The sequence below is a fragment of the Piliocolobus tephrosceles genome, chromosome 7 (assembly GCF_002776525.5).
Source record: "Piliocolobus tephrosceles isolate RC106 chromosome 7, ASM277652v3, whole genome shotgun sequence".
Taxonomy (NCBI): domain Eukaryota; kingdom Metazoa; phylum Chordata; class Mammalia; order Primates; family Cercopithecidae; genus Piliocolobus; species Piliocolobus tephrosceles.
The window spans coordinates 122,067,068-122,090,609 of NC_045440.1; the positions used below are offsets into that span (position 1 = coordinate 122,067,068).

The 23,542-nt window shown below is 40.9% G+C and overlaps 1 protein-coding gene across 3 annotated transcripts in view; it reads right to left on the minus strand.

Moving 5' to 3' along the window:
* SAMD12 (sterile alpha motif domain containing 12) overlaps nucleotides 1–20,699 on the minus strand; it is a 497,711-nt gene extending 477,012 nt beyond the window's left edge. For 2 of the 3 annotated variants that reach the window (XM_023224820.2, XM_026454595.2), the window contains exon 1: nucleotides 20,540–20,699. In XM_023224820.2, the coding sequence (XP_023080588.1) occupies nucleotides 20,540–20,552 (13 nt within the window). In that variant the 5' untranslated portion in view covers nucleotides 20,553–20,699. The remainder of the gene's footprint in view (nucleotides 1–20,539) is intronic. The other variant, XM_023224815.1, reaches the window with a different exon arrangement.
* Between the last annotated feature and the right edge of the window lie 2,843 nt (nucleotides 20,700–23,542).

A 23,542-nucleotide genomic window follows, 5' to 3' on the forward strand; every position in this document is an offset into this window, starting at 1 on the left:
CATGCGTTATCAGAACATAACCACAGTCAACTCCAATTGAAGACCAAAAAATTCCACTAAAAGGCAAGCAAAATGCCTTATGACTGCTATGCAAAACCAAAAACCATACAAAAAGAAAAAGGCTTGAAGAAAATATGCCAAATACTAACAGTGGCTGTCTTCTGAAGGTGAATTTGTGGAGATTTTTTCCTATTTTCCAAAAGGTATATATAATAAGCATGTAATTATAATTATCTTAAAAGGTTAATTTAAAAGGTAGGGAAATGTTACTATGTTGCATTTTTTAAAAAAAAAATCTTAAATTTCTAATTGTATCTTACTCTAGGATATTACCAGAATATATTATATTAGGTTAAAATTAGGTTTACAAACAAACTATGCTTTCAGGTCTAAATATAAGATGTAGCTTAAAACAATAAATTATTTTTCTCTCCATGCCTAGACAGTGACTCTTCTTTGTTTAAATATTTCCAGACACCATACCCTCCTCATTATTATTCTGTTTTCTACTACAACTCCCTTTTATCCCACTCACTGACAAAAACTTAACATGGCTGGCAGACTGAGTATTGTAAGTTCAGACATCGTTACTCATTATCATCAGAAGAGAAATCGTAGAAATACTGTGGTCTTGCTCTCTGCCTGCTTCTTTTGGGGAAGCCTTACTCCACTGATCCCTCCCTAAGAATGGGGACCCAGATGTCAAAAGCAATATCACAGAGCAAATGGCCATGCCAATAGCTGAGCCTGTTTAGTTTGGCAGTTGGCTCCTCTAAACACCAGGTCATTAACAATCTCTTACCCCTATCCCTACTCCAAAGATGAAGAATTGGTGGGTAGAAGCACAGAGAAAGAGAGGAAAGAAAGCTAATAAGGAAGGAAAGAGACAGCTGTGGAGAGGCCCTTAGGGACATCTCTCCATTCTAAGTTTAAAAAGACCCATTCAGCAGAAAGGAACAGATCGGAAGGTCTCTCGGAAGCAGTCAGCAGACTGTATGCTTAAATCAAGATCCAGAAGGCTGCAATCTTCACGCCCAAGTACCCCCAGAGTTCTTAAGCAAAATAGTTCTGTACCCCACAAATTCTTTTTCTGCTTGATCCTTTCAGGCGCACTTATGGTTAGTACCACTTCAATAATACCTCCCAATTGCCAAATAGAAATAAAATATGCCTGCCCCAAGAAGTTCCATACAGAGGAAGCCTCTCTTTCAGGGGCGAAGGTATTTTGGTTTGCACAACTGCCTTTGTCAAATCTGAGTGTGTACACATGCAGTACAGCACTAGAATGAGACTTAGGACTCTTGGGCTTTCTTCTACTGCCTATCATATATGATTCAGAAAGCCCAATGTTGTGTGCAAGATCTGAATTCATTTAACAATTATTTTCTGAGTGCCTACTGTGCCCCAGACATTCTTCTAGGTGCTCAAACACAATTTTAAAAAATTACAATTATAGAAGGGAATCCCTGATTAAAGGAATCATCTTCAGAAATGAGAATGCCTAATCTACATTTCAATTGCTAACTTTCTTAGAGACAACACAATAAAATGTACATAGACATTGAAACATACCTGAAAATAAAATGTGTGGACAGAAGTACAAACTCTGGAATCAGAAACTGAGAGTTCAAATACTGACTTTTCTCTGGGTAACTAACCAGTCTATTAAAAAAGACCTAAACAGTCTGATGTAAGAAGACCCTCTCTCTGCCCCTAAATATAATCAGTCAACTCATCTTACAATGAAGACCGTGATCAACAAGCCCCATTCATACCTAGAGAACTTTCAATGTTTTTTTTAAAGTGGGCCACTCAAATATGAGCAAAGTCTCTAATATTGTCAAATATTCCAGAATGAACAAACAAAAACAAACAATTAGGAAGAAAGAACTATGAAGAGAGTACACTTAAGAAAATAAAAATATCATTAATAAATGATAATCAATAAAACATAGAAACATTACATTCACAAAATAGGATGCTGAATTTTTTTCCAAAAACCAAAGTCTTAAAAACTAAAAATTATATAGAAATTGTAAATGCCAGAGAAAAATGAAAATAAAATATACCCACAAATAAAAAATAACAGATGAAAAATAGCAAACATATACTTTAAAAAATAAGAACTAGTCCAGCCAATTTATCATCTCAAAAATAAAAGCTGGAGAAAGAAAGAAGAAAATACATAAAAGAAAATCAAATAAATAATTCAAAAAAAAATCCCAGAAATGAACAACATGAGTTTCCATTCAGAAACACTATGAAATACACAATACAGTAGACAAAAATAGACTCACACCTAGGCATATTCTCATGTAATTTCTGAACACTAAGACTAGAGAAAAGATTCAGTAATTTCAATTAGTGTGTTTTATACAAAGGAGTAAAAATCAGAATGGCTTTAGATTTCCCAAAAACATGACTGGAAACTAGAATATATTAGATGCTTCAAAACTGTGGGGAAAGATAATTTCCAACTTTCAAAAAAAAGTTTAAATCCAGTCAACTTATAAATGAAGTGCAAGGGTAGAATAAAATCTTTTTCAGATGTGCAAGTTCTCAAAACTATGCTTCCCAGGTAGCTTTTCTCAGGAGGATATACTCCACCAAAACCAAGGTGAAAACAAAGAACACTCAGGATCCTAGAGCGAAACTAACACAAAAGCAAGAAAGGCATCCCACGGACGATGGTGAAAGGAAATCCAAAGGCAACAGCTATGGAGCAAGTCAAGAGAACAGAATGACCTATTTGGAACAAATTTCAGAATTATTTGGGGGGAATTTCTTCAATGAGAAAAAATTGATAGGATCCCTAATATATGAATGTATTGGAAGGAAATTTAACAAACAAGGGAACTTTGTATTTGAATTAGTGATAAGTTTATAGAACACTTAGCATATAACAAAAAATTACTAAGCATAGTTTTAAGACAATGACTAATTTTTAAAATTATGTTCACATATAACTTTAATAAAAATAAAATCTAAATTTTACCTATATAAAGTGCTTATTATACTTCCTGGCATATAGTACTTGATACATTTAGCCACTATTCTAATGATGATTTCAACTATACAGACATATCAGGCTTCACTTCCAACTGCTTCTTCCACTAAATGGCACCAGGTAAGTTACCTACAACCTATAAGCTTGTTTCCTTATATATAAGATGGGAATAACTACAATGTTGTCAGCATCAGAGAGAATGTTTATAAGCCACAATACTTGGTATACACGTAAGCATTTAAGAAATGGTAGAGAATATTTATCTATATTTGTATATGACATTTATATATGTTTGTATATAAAATACCTGTATATAAGATGTTTTATTGCCTAAAATCAGAACCCTAATTTAGAAATAATGACACTAAGAGGTCACAGAAATATAGTGGTTGAAAGTAAGAGCTGCAGTGTTTCTGAATGTTTAATCAAGGATTTTAAAATTTTAAGATAAAAAGAGCTAAACAGCCTCCACAGTATACCAAGAAAAAGAAAAGACCAATGAAACATTAGGGGGATGACTGGACAGACCAGATCAACATGAAATCCCAAAAGAAAATGATGGATGGAAAACCTTGTTAAAAGAATATATTGATGATTACAAGAATAAAATGTCAGCCGGGCGCAGTGGCTCACACCTGTAATCCCAGCACTTTGGGAGGCCGAGGCGGGTGGATCACGAGGTCAGGAGATCAAGACCATCCTGGCTAACTCGGTGAAACCCCGTCTCTACTAAAAAATACAAAAAACTAGCCAGGCAAGGTGGTGGGTGCCTGTAGTCCCAGCTACTCAGGAGGCTGAGGCAGGAAAATGGCATGAACCCGGGAGGCGGAGCTTGCAGTGAACCGAGATCCCACCACTGCACTCCAGCCTGAGAGACAGAGGGAGACTCTGTCTCAAAAATAAATAAATAAATAAATAAATAAATAAATAAATAAAATGTCATGAAAATAATCAAGTAAAAGTAATGCATGTGGATAATCAGTAAGCTGTGATAAAGATAGATGAGCATAGGTTAAGAAATATAACAATGAGTTTACAAATAACTTAGATACTGTCTTTATATTGCAAAGGCCCCTCATTTGGTCCAACACAGATATATCTTTCACTAGAAAAGCTAAGTGTTTTCTAAGTCTCTAGCCTCGACAACAACCATCAAAAAGTCCCAGGTACAGAACAGAAAGGGATGGTACCTTTTCAAACTTGGACAGTAATTTGTTGCTTTCCCAAGTTCCCATCACTGGCCTCTTTAAGGGCTGTATCTAAGGAAAATGAGATTACTTACTGTACTTACACACATTTACCAAAAGAAAGTGAAAAAATACATTATTTAAAAAAATTTTTATCAACAACTATTAAGATTTGCTAGAATAGCTTATGCTACTCCAGGTATAGCTAGTCATTTATAGAAAGCCTAGAAGGAAATATTAATAATACTTGGGGTAACTATGGGGTATGTCAGAGTAGCAGGCTTGGTTAGTGGCAAGAGATCAGACACTGAAGTTATCTGAACTTGAGTTTGAATTCTTACTCTCTCATTTACCAGCTACTGGCCTTAGAAAAATTATTTAATCTTCTAGGCCTCAATTTTTTCATCTAGAAAATGGAGATATTTTCTAAGATGTTGAGATGAAATTTTTTTAAAGAAAGGAAATGGAGATAATATTAATAATCATCTCATAGGATTATTGTGAGCAAGTAAGATATTCAAAATACACAACAACCAGTATGGCCTGAAAACAAACAAACCCATCAGAATACATATATATATATATACACACACACACATATATATATATACACACACACACACATATATATATATACACACTAACCATCAACAACCAGTATAGCTGTATGTACCAGGGTTCACTGGCTGAAGAGCAATTCTGGCTGCTAATATCAGTGAGTACCTAATAAATGTTAACAATTGGTACTGTTAGTTTCTTATTTGTGTTTTTATGATTTCTTTCTTGCTCTGGTGAATACAAAGGATTTTCATGACCAGATAATAATGTTTTAAAATATCAGCTTAATAGGGAAATTTAGAAGATCTGGTACTGGAGAGTCAATTAACAAAATGCTGGGAAAAACAAAAGGAACTTAAAACTCTCATTACTTGAGTCACGCACTAGGCACCTTGGAGAGCCCCAAGACCTTGGCCCTAGTCTGGCTGCCTTCATCCATAATTTAAGAAAGATTCTCGATCCCTTTTAATATCCCATTTGCAAACCCCTGTAAAGTGGGCTCTGTGCCATCCCTTCCAATCATGGCAGCAATGATGAAAGCCTCAAGAAAAAGACTCAAGATATCAAGTTCTAAATCCAAGCTCTGCAACTAATGAATTATGTGACCTTGGGCAAGGGAGTCTTAACATCCTTTTTTGTGAAAGGGGAAGAAGAGCACCTGTTCCAGCTGCCAGTGCATCAATGGTGGCTCAGATGAGAAACTGTTATTTTGGAAAGCACAGAGTATATGTAAAGCCAGGGTGGCATGATCTCAGTGATGATGGCCCTGGGGTGAACCCCAGAAAACATGCTGGTGCCAAAGTCATCAGCTATTGAGTTTCACTTAAAAACAAAACAAACAAACAAACAAACAAACAAAACTCCTGGTCAGGCAAAGCAGTCAGAGGAGGCAGGATTCATAAGGCAGTATAGTGGTACTTACTTACCAAGCAATAGACTTGAGCATCAGCCAAGGAGAATCACTCTCCCTTACCATTAAAATCAGGGACAGAAACCTGAACACCCTAGAAACCTAAATCTTAAAGCCTCTGAGAGCAGGAAGGAGGCAGGAGATAGGAGAAGGAAAAGGAGATCATGTGTCTGTCTTGGCAAAATTGTGAAGTTAACCAGATTTATTTTCAGCATCTTTTTTACCTTTCCTTTCTGACACTCCCCCTACTTTCTGTTGTTTCACTTAAATCCCAACCCCAGGCTGTAGTGTCAGAGCACTCTCATGGTACTACCTGGCTGGCTGGTGCACCCAACCCCTACTCCATAGGCAAGCGCCTACCAAGGCCTAACCTCTCCAGAATATGACTCATGTTCTGAAAATTATATCCTCTCCTGACATTTGAGAATAGAAGTCCCCCTATTCCATTCCTACCCTACCTGGAGTTAGTTATTGTAAAGTAAATGAATTCACAAGAAATAATAAGTCATTCTTTAATAGTTACAATTTTAAAGAAAATTCTGAAGATGATAAAGTCCTGATCCATTATTCCCCAAATATCCTTTTTTTTTTTTTATTGAAATGCAATTTCACTCTTGTTGCCCAGGCTGGAGTGCAATGGCACAATCTCGGTTCTCTGCAACCTCCGCCTCCCAGGTTTGATTCTCCCACCCCAGCTTCCTGAGTAGCTGAGATTATAGGGATGTGCCACTACGCCCAGCTAATTTTTGTATTTTTAGTAGAGATTGGGTTTCTCCATGTTGGTTAGGCTTGTCTTGAACTCCCGACCTCAGGTGATCTGCCCGCCTCGATCTCCCAAAGTGCTGGGATTACAGGCGTGAGCCACCGCATCTGGCCAAATGTCCTAATTAGGAAATTGGATGAACATTTTGTTAGGCAGCATCTTTATCAAATTTCAACTCTGCTGTTTACTAGCTGTGTGACCATGAGCAAGTTAAGCTTTCTGAGTCTCTTTTGTTATTTGTAAATAGGGATGATAATGATACCTACCTGAAAGGGTTGATTAAAGATTAACAAGTTAATATGACAAGCATCTAGAACAGTGCCTATCATGTAGTACAGGAATATTTTTCATATTTTGTAGTTATAACTCTCCTTATCTGTCCTACCCAGCACCTATATCTTCCAGCAGGAACAGTACCTTCTCTAAGGGTTACTACATCTAAATTCCTGGTGGCCCTTGCTCTATCAGTCATCTGTTCTATCCTTTGTATCTTCAAAATCTTCCTCTCCACTAAGTCAATGTGCATAGTCTATAAACACTTTCAAATATTTTCTACCCTTTATAAAAACTTCCTTTAACATGTTTCTAGCCTAGGTATAACCCTTATCTTCCTTCTTTCAGCATCTCGCCACATTTACAGCCCCTTTGACTTTGATCTCTCTCTTGCTACAACTATTTCTCCCTTCTTTCCACCTCAGTACATTTCCCTCTTTTCATTTCCATAAATTTGCATCAAGAGTAGCCTTCTCATCATCCATTTAATCCTTAAAACATTATGATATGGATTTGCCTCCCCATTTCATCAGAATGCCTTTTACTGATTGCCAAGCCCAGTGGGTACTTCCCAGTACACACCTTGCTGGCTGGCTGTGCATCTCGCCACAATGACACACCCCACTTGGAAGTGGGATGTCTACCACCACTGGCTGTCTCTGCTTGTCTCCCTCAGTTTCCTAGTTTCCTCCTCCTGTCCCATTTCTTAAGCACTGCATTGCCTAGCAGCCATGCTTTTCTTACACGAGGGAAATCTCCTGCTTTTGCTCACTTTTCTTCTTGCCTTAGATGTGTACGTAGAAGGATAGAAGGATTTCTGTTTTTTGGGTTTTTTTTGTTTGTTTGTTTTGTTTTGTTTTGTTTTGAGATGGAGTCTCACTCTGTAGCCCAGGCCAGAGTGCAGTGGCATGATCTCGGCTCATTGCAACCTCCACCTCTCTGGTTCAAGCAATTCTTCTGCCTTAGCCACCCGAATAGCTGGGACTACAGGTGCATACCACCACACCTGGCTAATTTTTGTATTTTTAGTAGAGATGGGGTTTCACCATGTTGGCTAGGCTGGTCTCAAACTCCTGACCTCAGGTAATCTGCCCACCTTGGCCTCCCAAAGTGCTGAAAGGATATGAAAGGTACCATGTGTGAGCATGTGGTGGGGAGGCATGAGAGATGGGAAGAACAGCCTAAACAAAGACAGGAGGGATCCAAGGTACGGGAAGTCTCATTTAATGGTCCTCAATAGGTTCCTGGAAATGACACCTTTAAGTGACACAACATATTATGAACCCAATTTTACCATAAGTTAACCGATACAAACAGGAATTACATTCCCACAGCATATTTCTGGTCCTAAAAACCTAAACTTCTAAATAAAGATCCCAAACATTTATAATATAAAACATTGAAATCAATGTGAGCTATACTTACATTTTTCCAAGTATGTATACATACATTTTAAAAGACAGAATAAAAACAAGTAAGGTAATGACTCACCCAAATTTTTAGTGAATCCGTGAGTGAGGGTGGTCATAATGTGTTGGGCTACATCAAGGAACAAAAGTTCGCAAAGTGAAAAATGTCAGAAGCACCTCTGGCCACCATGCAGGTCAAACACAAAGGAGAACAAATGAAGTGGGTCCACTGAACACTTCTGTACCACACTGTTTACTGTTGCACATCTGTTTCATTACAGTCTACTTTACGAATTTTTATTTTACTATCATCTGTAGTCAAATTTACACCAAGAGCCCAGGAAACAGTAGCTGAGTTTGGCTGAAGATCTAGGAAGAGTCCTAAGGGGAAGGAATGGGCATCAGCCTGAAGCAGGAGATCCTGGCAATCTGGGAAGGCCCCTGAATGCTAAGAGGTTTGGACTTTATTTTATTGGCAGTGGAGAGTCCTGAAGAGTTGGAAGCAATTATGTGTCTACCGCTCCCTAAAACTAAACAATCCCAAATCGTATCTTCGTATCTTCATTTTCACCTAAGAAACATTTCTAACATCTGCCCACCCTGTCCATTTATTTTCCCTTATCACCCTATTATTACATTGCTTTAGCTTTCCCCTTGTTTTTTCAATCTTTCCAGACTGTGAACAAACTTTCCATTTCAGTTAGTTCATTTTATTTAAAAAACAAAACAAATCCATATAGTAACCTCTCCAGGGGAGTCCAGGGCAGTGGGAGGACCATTGCTGTGGGTATGGCAGCTCCCCTCTGATACAGACAGAGCAGAGCCCCTAGATAGCCTTCCTGCCCACATGCCCTGCCCATGTTCCAACCTTTTTTGCTGTGATATGACAGGAATCTTGAAGCTCTGGCTGTACTGTAAGTTCCAAGAGCAGCAAGTTCAACATCCATAGATTCTTTTGTATTTCCCAGTGTCATTCACAGTGTTGAGCTTATAGCAAGTGCACAATGAATACTTACTGTCCAAATAAAATAGCAATTTACACTAATTGTGTGTTGAGGCACAGGTGAATTTGGACGGCAGCATGAGAAAACAACAAAAACCCAAAGACCTAGAGCTCCATAAAAAGAGAGAATGCAAAAGGGTAGAAAGCTAATACCAAGATAAACACTTTACTGAAAATTTGATCCAAAAACTCCAAAGAATTTTCCCCATTGCAGAGCCCAATTAAGCAATTTTTTATTTTATTATAATGCTGTTTTTCTCAAGTAACCAAGGTTTCCAAAAGACAACTAGTAAATCAGAACCAAATTATCAAACTTGGACAAACCAGAAAGCAACACAGGACAGTGAAAAAGCAAGGACTCTGGCATATGGCAGACATAGCTACAAAGCCCAGTTCTACCACAAATTAGCAGTGTGGACTCAGGAAAGTTACTTATTTCTCTGGACCTACATTCTCTCAATGATTAGGTGGGAGAAAAACTCATATAGCTCACTGCATTATGAAAACCAAGTTTTAGAGAGTGGGCATAAATATCCTGGCTCAGAGGAGTCACAAAATAACATTATTTCTTGTGTTTACTCAACAGTTGAGTGCCTTCTATGAGCCAGATATGGTTGTAGGCACTGCTGATAGATTAGAGAATAAAAAAGGCAAATACATGTGCTCATGGACCAGAGATTACTATCTTTAGCCCTTGTGACAATAGGATAAAAGCTCCAGTCTCTCTCCCCATGAAAATATACATAATTTCCAAATACAAATTATGCCTGCAGTTGCAAGGCAGTCAAGGATCTCATGAAATCCTGCAGTTCCCTCTTGTGATCTTACTCTAGCCCTAGATCAGTCAGGGTCTCCTAAATAAGTTTAGTAAGAATGAATCAGGATGCATATTAGATTCAGGACCCCATTTCTGATTTACCTGAAAAGATTACCCTAGGGTGAGAAGTAGGAATATGGATATTATCAAGTGTCCCAGGGGAATTTTATCATCTAAGGAAACACTGCCTAAGATCTCAGACTCTGGCATACTTGGTTTTCCTAAGCTTACCCACCCTATTATCTAACTATAAATCAAAATTCTAGATCCTGGCATGTAGTAGGTACTCAGTGTACTTCTAAGTGATGGGAAGTGAAGGCTATACCCACATATACTTCCCTAGATGACTAACACAAAATTATCGTCCCATAGTTTATCCAGGCAGAAGTATCTACTAAACGACCACAATGTAAAAAGGCTTAGAAAGCAGAAAAAAATGCGCAGAACAAGGCTTAGAAAGCAGGAAAAAAAAAAAAAAAAATGAAAGGCAAGAGCTAAGGCATCACAAAGCACTGATACATACCTGGTGCTACTCTCAGAGATGGAAAGAGAACAAAAGGATAATGACTTGACTGAGGCTAGGATTTGGATGCCCCATCTCCAGCTCCATCCATCCCTTCCCTGTCCCCATGTCTTGGTTCCTAGTTTCACCTTCTACTCCACCAAAAACATCACTGGTCATCAAGCAGGAAATAGACAAACTTCAAACAAAATCAAGTACAAAGTACACCGATGGGAGCCTGGTTAATAACATCATGTTTTTCGCTCCATGGACTGCACAGGCATATTCTCCAAAAACAAAAACAAAACCCTCAACTGAAATGTTCACATTTTACAACCTCAGACAACAAGTATTAGGGCAATCACTTGTCTGGGAGTTCTGTGGTAATCCTAAATTCAAATATTCCATTCTATGGTCCCAGAAACCAATGGTAAGCCCTGGAAAATCCCAATATGTCAGTATCCAAATTACATTGTCTTTTCACTCAGAAGCAACCCCACTATCAGGCCCCATACCCAATATGTGGCTGGGTAAAATGTGGCCTTTGCAAGTGAACCAAGCATTGCTCCCATTGTATAAATGGACATCCGATGCAAGACTCTGTTCTAAATCAGAATCACACAGCACAGCAAAATATAAGCCTCATCCCTGCCATCCCCGAAACTTAACCATACCAGAAATGGTGAAATGGTCAACTAACCTTTTCTCAGGCTTCACGAGTTGGAGTCCATAACCAACCTTGGCAGGCAAGACCAATTCCTTTCAGGGACAGGTAAGTTTTTCCCTTTCTAGCTAAATTCATCTTGTGTGACCTCTTAGTATTCCATTTCCTGTCTTGCCTAATTTTCCTCCAAAATAAGCTCTCCTTGACCTGTCTTCCTTATCTGATTGTTTTTCTACAACAACAGCAAAATCACAAAACAGAACTTGATGACAAATTCTTATTACAAGATAAAATTTAGAAGCCTTCTTTTGTATGCCAAAACAAGTGGCATTTCTGGGCTATATCCATGCTTGATGTCTGTACTGAACTGGTAATCAAGGGTAATCTGCCATAGTAATACTGCCCAGTCTTGGAGCAGTGTAGCTCAAGAAACTCACCTCTGGAAAACTGTGTCCTATTCCCTCCCAACTACCTGCATAGCCCCATTAATCTAATTCTCTTGTCCTTGTGAGGTTGTCATTATCAGAAGATAAGCACAGGGAATAAAAGAGAACACATGTGAGACACTGTCAATCTGGAAAACCATTCAGCGGTTTCTAATAAAGGTAAAACATACTATATGACTTGAAAATCCCACTCCTAGCTATTCACACAAGAGAAACAAATTTAGGTTTGCACAACCTGTAAGCAACTGCTTTTAGTGTTTTACTCATAATTACCAATTACTGGAAACAACCTAAATGTACTTCAATTGGTGAATAAACTGCTGTATAGATATTCCATGGAATATTAGTGAGCGATGAAAAGAGCTGAACTATTGAATCAGGCAACAACATGGAAGAATTTCAATGCATTACACTCAGTGAAAGAAACCAGACTCAAATGGCAACACAGTGTATGACACCATTTACATGAAATCTAGAAAAGGCAAAAGTCTAGGCACAGACTTTAGAGCAGTACTTGTCAGGGGCTGTGGGTGGAGGGAAAGACTGACCACAAAGGGGCATAAGGAAACTTTACAAGGTGTTCAAATTTCTCTCTATCTTGATGGTGGTAGTGGTTACAAGACTACATTTACCAAAACTTAAAGAACTACAATAGTTGATTTTACCGTATGTAAATTGTATCTAAACAACCCAAGGTTTAAAACCAATTTAAATACCAATAAAAAAACCATGAAAGAGAAAGGAAGAAAAAGAATATACTTGAAATGAGGGCTAGAGGTTCAAATTTAATAGTGAGTTTCAATGGTACTTTATCTTGAAAAGAAAAAGGGAGAAGTTTATCTGATATATAACCAAATTTAGGATATAATTGAAAATATGTGTTAATTCTTAGAACAAAAAAAGATTCCGTTTTTTATTTGTTATATAACTTCAGCAACAGGACTTACATCAGCAGGACAAAATATCTTTCATTTCATACTTGACTTTTCATAGCACGATTATAAAGGAGATAATTTTTCCCCAAAATATTTAGAGCATCTCTTTTCACTAAAGACTTCTCTTACTCCCTAAAAGGTCCTAATATTTCTCTTTAATGCCTATCAAGTCAATATCTTAATCAATTTTCTCTTCTTTAATGGTTATCTGGCCTAACTCAGTCAGATCTTAATTGGGCCATGGCACATGATTCCAGCAGTTTCCCAATGTCGCTTTCATAGAGTCCATGAACTATTTTCTCTTTTGCAAGATCTGAAATTTCTCTTTGTAATCAACTTACTTTGCATACATATTGTACGGATGGGTGATGATCAGACAATCAGAGAGAAGCCAGCCTACAAAATTGCTGGTGTTAAGTGGCAAGTAAATTTGTGGTAGAGAAAAATTATGTAAGTGATGAGTCTTTAGTGAATATAATCATAACTTTTACTTCCCTCTGTTGCCACATAACTGCACAGAGTCAGATAATGAATACATCAAGTAATGCATTTTAAGCTGAGGATGCCTTGTATTTTATCAATGACACTTTGTTGGTGTTCTTCCAACTCTGATAACCCACATTCCCTCATTGAGCATGCACTATTATGCCAGACTGTAATATCACAGGACTGTAAAAATGCTATAAAAATGGCTTAGATGCTTTGATAAGTATGGCAGGAAGACAAGGTGACACAGACAGCATCATCACCATCATCTTGTCTAACATCTTACTCAGTGTTTACTGAGCACCTACCACAAACCAGGTCTTAAGAGCTTCCCTTATACTAATTTAACCTTCTCAACATGCCCATGAGGTCATTACCATTAATATTCTCATTGGATAGACAGACAAAGGAGTCTCCGAGCTGTTCAGTGAATTACCCAGGCACCCAGCAGGTCCTGGGAGGAGCTGGGGTTCACACCTAGCCCGGTTGCAGATGTTGCACATGTAAAGCATTTAAAGACAACACTGTGACTGCTATGATCCCCAGGGGAGAGTCGTGCCCTGTGGAGGCAGTGACAAACCATGAGCAGGCCTGAGCCCATTCTGTACCCCAGGTCTCAAGGGCAGCTGTAGCTCTGAGAGCCACACCCCATAGACAATCCACAAGCATCTGTCAAATCACTTGAGAGTCAGGATTTGCCGACTAAAACACAAACAACTTCTGCAGCAGCAAGGGCAGGAAGCAAGGAGGAGCGAAGGAACAAAACCTGCCAATGGGCTCTTCCCAGCCCCAGCGCTCTGGGAAGGAGGCTGCTGAAGGCAGTGAAGTAGGCCACCACTGTCACCCGACAGCTGCTGTCCTGTCCTGCTCTTCACACGGGAGGCAAGCTGTACAAGCAGATTCTTGCACCCACACTTTAGAAAAATCAGACTAAATATAGCCAAGTTTGCTCTCATGAGCCAGCTCAGAGCGGGTGGTGCTGCTACATTCCAGTTCAGAAAACTGGGGAGGAATCATCTTGATTTACAAGAGAGCAGCTTTCCACGCTTGCTCTTGTGGTTTCAAAAGGACCATATGCAAGATCCAACTGGACTGTGGGGAATGTTGCAGGTTTGGCCAGGCAAATAATACAGCCCTTAGGAAAAGGACTTTACCAGACATGAGTTAGGAGGCTCCCCATTCACTTTCCTTCCTATAAAGGGCTAAACTACCACATCCCTGGGACATGGGGGAAATCCATTAGGAAGCACACATTATACACACACTAGTCAGTTTTGTGCCCTTTCCCAGATTCCCACCCATCAAAATCCTACTCAAAAACTCACGCAATGCTACTCCTTTCGTTAGGCTATCCCCATCCAGCTCAGAACTAAATGCTCCATTTGTTCTCAGACCTCCCACGTTATGGTGCTTGTACTTTTATTTGGCACTTATATCATTCAGTCTAATCTGCTTCTGTCTCCTTCCCCCAGTGGAGGCTGCAGGGAAGGGCTGGGGCTGGCAGAGGGCAGAGTGGGCTAAGCTCCCTTCCTTATTACACTCCCTACCACATCTCGTAGAGTTCCTTGTACATGGGTGCTACTCTACTGCTTATCAACAGAAACGCACTATCTGCTTGAGTGCCTGTGGATGAGCATTTACAATATCCCCTCTTTCTCATAATTAAATACACAACATCTGACACTCACTCGCCAGAGTTCAAGCGTGGGCTTCAGATCCCCAGTTCCCCCTACCTTTGTAACATGTCACCACATCATCCACTGTGACTCAGCATTACAAAACACAGCTACACCAGCAAAGGTTTCCCAGTTTCTGCTTCTCAGCAACAGCCCTTGTTTCTTCAGGCATGAGAAAACAGCAAGGCAGATGAGAAAGAAAGGGTGGGATAAAAGGAATTAGGAAGGGCTGGGCTAGGCAATACAACAGTACGATTAGACTGAAGCCCTGTCTGAACTAGCTAAGAGGGCTACAAAAGAGATGGGGGTGGCAGGAACTGCTGCCACAGCAAGTTTCAAACTAGGTTGGAGGCCCCAATTCTTGTTCACACAGTCACTGGACAGGAATTTTCAATGATGAACTTCTAGCCGTCAATCTCCTTCCTAAAACAAAGTGATCAACAGAAACTGCTGATGCAGGAAAGTCAAATCTGATGGTCTAGAGAACATAATAAAAATAAGAAAAAAAGACCCTCAGGAATAAGTGAATGGGAGAGAATCCGGAAGAAATTAGTTTAACAATCACACCATGAAGCTGCCCCAGAGTTAAATACCTATGAGGGAAACTTGTCCATCATCTCACTGCCTTCACGACATCTGCTCTACAGAGGAACACCGTTGGAAGTTCTCATTAAGTGTGTATGGGAGTTACTGCGGAAATCAAAAGCAGTCATAAACCCACCCATTCCTTCATTTGTCTTTATTCATTCATTCATTCAAGCTTCATGGATGAGGCATGAGACATAGTCCTTGCCCTTAGAAAGTGCCACCAGTAGAAGAGGTACATTCAAATGATGTTCTCAACAAGAAAAGGTAGTTAGGAAAGCATAGGTGAGCTAGCACCAAGAGAGTCACACAGAGGCAGGATGGAGCTTCTTGTGTTCTATGAAGGGAAATCCATCAGAATTATACTTCTGGTCTCCCTCTTCACCCTCTGGGTCCTCCTCAGGAGAGGAGAAATCAACTCTCTGATGAGCAAGTCTGTGAAAAGGCACAAAGCATAGGTTCCCCACCTCTTCCTTTGGGTCCCACCTGCCTGCTGCAGGAGCCCACGTTATCTCTGCTCTCCAGCTGTCAGTGGTATAGAGCAGGGGTCCCCAACCCCTGGGTGGTGAACTGGTATCAGTCCATGGCCTATTTAGGAACTGCACCACACAGCAGCAGGTAAGCAGTGAGCAAGCAAGCAGTACCGCCTGAGCTCTACCTCCTGTCAGATCAGTGGAGGCATTACATTCTCAGACGAGTGCAAACCCTACCGTGAATTGCACATGCGAGAGATCTAGGTTGCACACTTCTCATGAGAATCTAATGCCTGATGATCTGAGGTGGAACAGTTTCATCCCAAAACCATCCCCCATGGAAAAATTGTCTGCCATAAATCTTATCCCTGGTGCCAAAAAGGTTAAGGGCCACTAGTGTAGAGGGAGGCATCCCTGTGACAGGTAAGTTCACTGCTGGGTACAATATTAGCAAGCCCACTTACCCTCCAACCCAAAGTCAGAAAAAATTACCCACTATACCCTTGTGATAAAAATGATGTTTTTATCTCCCATGTGACTCCTTTTACTCTCTGTGACGCAGTTCTGAATTCAAGTTGGGTACAAAGTCATCATTTATGGGGCTGCAAAGCCCAGTGTTTACCATAACTGCTTCTATTTGTTACAAGTGTTTGACACAATCTCACTTCCCATTTTCCCAGTCACTGTTATTATTACTTAGCCTTACGATATTTTGGTGATGGGTAGTTTCTGCACTCCCCTACAGGATAAAAAACATAGAACCTGAGCACTGAATGACTTATCAGAAGATATTTGGTAAGCTAATGTGGTCACTGATGATGGAAAATTCAGATCCCTTAATATAGATGTCATTAAGAGCATATAGTCTTGCATTTGACATGTTTTTCTTGGGGAGAGAGGTGAGTGCTGAATATTGGAAATCATTTTTCTGCCATGTGAGAGGTGCTATTCTGTTAGACCTGGAATAGAAATTACCATGTACAATGTCCATCCTCCCTACTTTTTTCATAAATCTCTGAGGATGAAGCAAGAAAAGGAATTGGGGATGAGGGGTAGAAAACCCTTCTCTAGCTCTGGGGACTCGTGCATTTATATGTCATTCATGAAACAAATGACTGTGGGCCTCCTAAGTGCCAGGCACCATCTCTGGAATACAGAGATGAATACAAAGATGAATACAACACTGTCCCCAGTGAATCCACATTTTTCTTCTCCCTGAATAATACTGCAACCCACTTCCGTTAGAAAACATCAATAGGTGCAACCATCTATACACAGTCTGTCTATAGAGAATGGATTAGTTTAGGGTCCCTGCTACCTCCTTCCAAGAGGTCCTAGTTCCTAGTCCTGCTAATTTGTTTCACAAAACACTGTCTTTGTTTTCTAAAAAAGACAATGGATGCCAATATAATCCTAATCCAAATGCAGAGCGTAAGATCGTACCCTGTTCTGTGGCTGGAAAGCACACCTGTAAGCTGCCCATAAATGCAAAGCATGGGTCACAACCAGACTAGGAGACATAAATAGGATGTTGCAATTAAACTAAGAAGAAAACATAACCCAGGGTAGTTACAAAACAATAAACAAAGGGCACCTCTTTTTCATCCTAAACACACAGCTGCAGGTTCAGCAAAATGAATGACAGAACTACTTGCTATTAACACTTTTACAAATTCAAGTTCAAGTTTACTTAAGAAAAATGTTACACATAGTAAAAAACCTTCTAATTTGTTACTAATTAGAAAAACTGGCTGGCATGAATAAGTAAAAATTCAGGATATAAAACACATGCCAATTAGCATAGCTTTTCTTAAGAGAAGGGATGTGAGTACAAGTGATACTTACTTAGGATACAGGTTCCAGACACCCTTCCAGAAGCCCCCTCCTTTATTTAATCCTCACAATGTTCCCAGGAGGTAACCAGTAGTGAGCCCATTTTTTCCAGATGTGGAGACTAAAGCTTAGATGTTAAGTAATTCGAACTGTATTTTCTATTCCAGTTCCTCTGGCAAAACTCCTTATTCTCTGAAGCAGCATTTCTCAATCAGTTGGGTAAACTGGTCATTACTTGACCATGGCTTGGCAACATGATATGGGAAGGCCATGCACTGCAGGCCACGTATTATCTCTGGCCATGGGTACAAAATACCAATAGCAGCCCCCAGCAGCAGTTCCTACATATCCCAAATGTGTCCAGAGACAATGTCACTCAGCAGTAGATGTAAACTACTGCTCTAAAAGACTTTTTGGGCATCAAGACAAAAGACTGAAGAGAAGGCCACTTCGAAGTGGGCAGATCGCGAGGTCAAGAGATTGAGACCATCCTGGCTAACACGGTGAAACCCCGTCTCCACTAAAAATGCAAAAAAATTAGCCGGGTGTCGTGGCAAGTGCCTGTAGTCCCAGCTACTCAGGAGGCTGAGGCAGGAGACTGGGGTGAACCTGGGAGGCAGAGCTTGCAGTGAACCGAGATCATGCCACTGCACTCTAGCCTGGGTGACAGAGCAAAATTCCATCTCAAAAAAAAGAAAAAAAAACCTCCCGTCTTCAAATCTGTTAGAAGTCCCTGATTGTATGGCATCTAGGCTTCCAAGAAAGCCCCATGTACCCTTATAGAACCAGTTACAAAACCTCCATATTTGTCATGCAATGAATGAGCATTGAGTACCCATTATGGGCCAAGTACTGTGCTATGAGCTGGAAATATAAAGTCCAAGTCTAACCCGCAAGGGGGTTAGAGTTTAGTAAGAGGTAGATTAAGTATGATAAGTGTTAAGATAAATGTGAGCAGGAGGCACCTCCCATAGACTGGAAAGAGTGCTGAGAAGGCAGAAGAGAAAGGAGGGCTAGGACAGGTTTCCAGAGCAAGTGACATTTTCCCCGAGGCTTGAAAGACCAAGTAGGAGTAACTAGGAAGAGACTGGTCCAGGCTGATGTCTTTGCAAAGACAAAAGATAGGAATCATATTTGCAGTTAAAGTTAAAAATACTTCCTTCATTCTTTGAGACTTTACTGTGATTCAAACTCAGGATCTCCTGTTTACTAGACAGGTACTTTAACCAAATAAGTCACTAGAAAATAAACTCTCCATAGTCCACATGTACTTCCTTCCTAAGCACTTGTTTTTGTAAAGTCTGGCTTCACTGGTATAGTCACCCATCAGGCAAGAAATAAGATGAATGTATACTTCTTACAGTGGACAAGAAATTGTTTTCGAGAACAGTGTGGACTAGCAACAAGGGGGAGTGCCCCTGTCTTGGGGACACAGGAGTGGTGAAGAGGAGCAATCATAATCAGTGCCACCTGATGGGTGACGTAGAAGGGATATTTAAGGAGTAGGTCAACATATCCTCGGTCTCAAGCTCAAGATGAACTTTATCTCGGCTTTTGTTTGGTTTTTTGGCATCTGAAGTCTTGATTCACTATCAATCATAACGATACAAAAAAAAAAAAAAGAGACAGAGAGAGAGAGAGATTCTCACCCTACTGGTACATTTGCACTGAAAAGAAAACCTAGAAAAATCTTGGTTGTAAGAGAGAGGACTTCATTTTTGTTAATAAAGTTAGGAAAGCTGGAAGTGGCTGGCTGTGGATCTCTGAACCTGAGATAGCCCAAAGGCAAGAGTTTCCCGAGTTTATGGGTGCTGAGTGTAGGAGCTAGGTGGTTGCTACTTTGGGTTAAGACAGTAGTTATAAGGGGAGCAAGAGTCAGATTAGTTCAGTTTCTTTCTCTTGGGGCAGGGAGGAGAGGGAGGAGCAAGCCAGCCCTTGTGGTTCCTTCTGGTCTCTAGCCTACAAGGAATAGGCTCATTTCCCCTTGGCAAGGCGCCTGAAGCAGCTGGCAAGCATGCCTCCTCTCCCTACCTCAGTACCCACCTCTGACCTGACCGCACTCAGAAACCAAAATTCTGTAGGTGAATGTAGGCTCCAATTTTGTCCCACAATCATTTCATCATTTAGGTACAGCTTGACCTCTAATGTGAAATCACAAACGCTTCTGGTCCACAATTTTTTTTCTTCTTCAGAAACTACCCTAAACAAGGAAGTTTGTGTTCCAAGGTAAGAGAATCGGAAATGAAAAACTCAGGATCCCTCACGAACAGCCCGACCCTGCTTTCAACCAGGAAGTTCAAGGGAGGCAGGACTGCACGGTCAAAACTGCAAAGTCGAAGCTCAAGACTGTAAGAAGAAAGTGGTCTTCAAAGAAAAGGATTCACCCAAATCAAAGAGGTTGTTGCACTTCTTTTCCCTGGCTGATTACATTTCACGTCTGTAAACTTTGCTAAGCCCGGGGCGCTGGCTGTATTAGCAGAGACAGGTATAGGGACACCTCTACCCTCTGGATACATCTGCGGCCGCCGCTGCTGGGTGCACAGGACGAAGGGCCCTCGACCCAATCCCAGTCCAAGCTTCCGGATGACGCACCTGGGCCAGGGACCTCTCCCACGTGAGAGGGCCAACCAAGCATCCCCAGCCCTGGGGCCACCCAGCCCGCTCCGGAGGGAAGGGGCAGGGAAAAAGGGCATCTCGGGGCCAAACCTCATGCCGGATCCTCCGGCTTTCTCCCCATTTCCAGGATATCGTTTCGCATCAGGGACACTCGTCTCCACACCTCCTACCTCAAAGTCTTGCGCACCTACCCTTCACGTCTCTCCAAAGCAACTGAATTAAAGCGCCTACTGGCCTTGGCGGCGCAGGTGAGTGCCAAGAGGTGAAGGAGGAAGGGGCCCGCTCTCCGCCACCCCCTTTCCTCGCCTCCCCACGATCGCCAAGCTTCATCGGGGATGTGTGGCTTGGGGTGCGCGGGTTAAGAAGGAGCTTAAAAATGCCCCAAGCGTCCCTTACCTTCCACAGCCATTCTCTCAGAGCTTCCCTAACGCATGCATAATTTTCTTGGCCGAGGTACTCCTCCTGCCCCGCGCTCCCCCCCTCCTCTCGCTTTCGCCTAAATATTCTGAGCTTATCTGCTCCAGGACCAACCTGCCGCGGTCACGCAAAGCGAGGCAGCCGGCTCCGGGCTCGGCGCGCGCAGGGCGTCCTGGGAAGTGTAGTTCCCTCCATTCACTTGGACTCGGGAGAGCACCCCGACTCCAACGCGGAGCGCCGCCTGCCCCCACACTCCGACAGCAGCTCCAGCTTCAGCTGGCCAGACCGAGTAATCTCTACTGAGGAAGTTGTGAGGGGACCCGGGGCGCCTGGGGTGTGGGGTTTGGAGGGGGGTTGGAAATCCCGGGAAACGGTGTGGACTACATCTCCCAGGAGGCCGTGCGCTGGGATAGGTTCGGTGCTAAGAGTACGGACCCGTGATTGAGCCCTTCCCTGTCCATTATAAGGGGGTTGGCACGTAGCAGGTGTGGTGAGGTGGGCAGGTGCCGGTCAGCAGTGTGATGAGCTCCTCCGTGCTCGTCCGCTGGCCTTTGCCGCAGGTACCGCCCCCTGGCCTCCTGAACCACCATTTAGTAGGGAGAGCAGAACCACTGTGGTTCTCCACCTGGGCCAGAGAGCGCTGCCCAGGCTGAGGTTGAAACTTGTTCCTTCGCACCCTGAGATGTATGGGTTTTGTGGGGGGAATTCCGCCGGTTGATACAGCTGTCTTCTGATCCTACAGGGTGGTTCAGGTGGCTAAATACTTGGCATGGGGGTGTAGGGGAGGAGGAGTGGCTTAAACCCCAATAGGCAACATCCCCAAGGGGTTGTTAGGAACAAAATCGGAACCAGGATTGTACCGGAGGAGGTCAGATGAAAGCCTGCCTGGCTTCCAGGATAGGAGGCTTTCAATTTGGCTAGCCTTGGAGCCTCTTGACAGCCTGTGATAGGGCCTAATAATTAACAGTGCCTGAGAATCAGGTTCCTTCAACTTCTGAAAACTGCGTCCTAGCTGTAGGTGCTGGAGATGCTATAAGCAGACAGGATAAGGGGAATCACGTGGATAGCAATACAATTCGACAGCTGGTAAAAATTAAGTTTCTAAACATTTTTTCCTGCATATGAAAATACGGATACAGTTGTGGTTGTAAAGGGTAAGGGAATAACCTCAGGAATAAATCTGGCTCAAGACTGGATTGACTTTTAAAGGCCTTCAGTTTGGAAATGCATTTGGTATCACATCCACCCAGTCACCCATATATAATGTTAATCTCTGTAAAATAAGGAAGTGCAAAAATCGGATTCTTCCCATGATGACTACTTAGACATTTTTGTCTGTCTTGGTCATTAGCAAAAAAAAAAAAAAAATCTCAAAACCATTCTGTTTCTGAGTGTATACTTGCACACCTGTTGTTCTGGTCACTAATTACATGCCTAGTCCTCCTATTGGGTAATATATAATAATAATAATATGTGTATAGGTCCGTTAAAAAATACTTGCTTATAACCATTAAATGCTCTTGTTGATACTTTAATTCTGAGTCCATGGAGCTGTGTAGAAGTCAAAGCTAAGCCTCCCTTTTAGGTACAGTAGAGAGAGACCCATTCAGTGAGACATAATTTCCATGAGAAAAAGAATTTTCCAACCTTATACACAACCAAGCATTCTAAAACCTGGAAAGAACTGAAATCCAAGTGCTTACCTACTTTATGTATATAAAATCACCAAAGCGTTAAGTATTTTCTTAGATTGAATGAATATGAAAGAAAACCATAGGACAGGTAGTGTCAATGGTTCTCAACCTTGGCTGTGCATCAGCCTTTTATAAATATTCCTAAGCTTTATCTTAGTCTCACAGAATCAGGGCTTATGGGGGTTTGGGTAGAGGCACTTAGGTTTTAAAAACCTAGAGGTGATTCCAGTCTTCATTGAGGATGAAAACCATCAGTCTGTTTCCAAGCTTTTAAATATCTGGGTGATACTAAAATATAAAAGTCACTGAAATCTGTTGTTAATTTTAAAACTTCATCTTAGTTCAAGTCTTTAATATTTTTCCCAGTGATGTGCATTCTAGATGAGTTTTATTTTTAGTATAAATAAAATGTGAAGGAGATGTTAGTTTCAGCCATATGAAATAGCCAATGTTTGAACATTTTTAAACCTACAAATAGAGCAGTTTCATGTGGTTCTGCCTAATGAGGGATAAACAATAGTTGTGCAGAGGTTTTCAATTCTGGCTGAATATTAGAATCACCTGGGAAGTGCTAAAGGAAAAAAAATTACATTTGTCACTAGAATGTTTGAAAGAAAAAGACACAAAATACCAACTCTTGGCCAGATTGTGAAGCAGTAAAGACTCATATATTGCTGGTGCTGTGCAAATTCACAAAACCACTTTGGAAAACCATCTGAAACATTGAGCTGAATATATGCTTATGCTGTGACCCAGTAGTTCTACTCCTAGGTTTACACCAAACAAATATGCATACACATGTTCTCCAAAAGACATGTGCAAGAATGTTTGTGGCTGCATTATTTTAATGTTTCCCAAATGGAAAACAACTCAAATATTTATCAACAACAGATTGGAGAGATGAACTGTGGTATAAACAAGTAATTCCATATAGCAGGGGTCAACAAACTAAGACCAATGAGCCAAATATGGCTCACCATTTATTTTTTATGGCTCACCAGCTAAGTATGATTTTTATGTTTTTAAATGGTTGGAAAAATACAAAAAGGTATACTTTTCAAAACCTGGAAATTATATAGACATACTTACATAATCCTCAATTTTGCCTCTTTTCCTACAAAGCCTCAAATATTTCCTACCTGATCCTTTGCAGGGAAAAAAAGCTTTCCAAACCCTCCTATAAAGTAATGAGAATGAAGTAATTACAATTGTATACAACAACATGATGAGCCACATATATTAATCGATTGTTGTTAACAGATTATCCCAATGTTTAGTGGTTTATAAC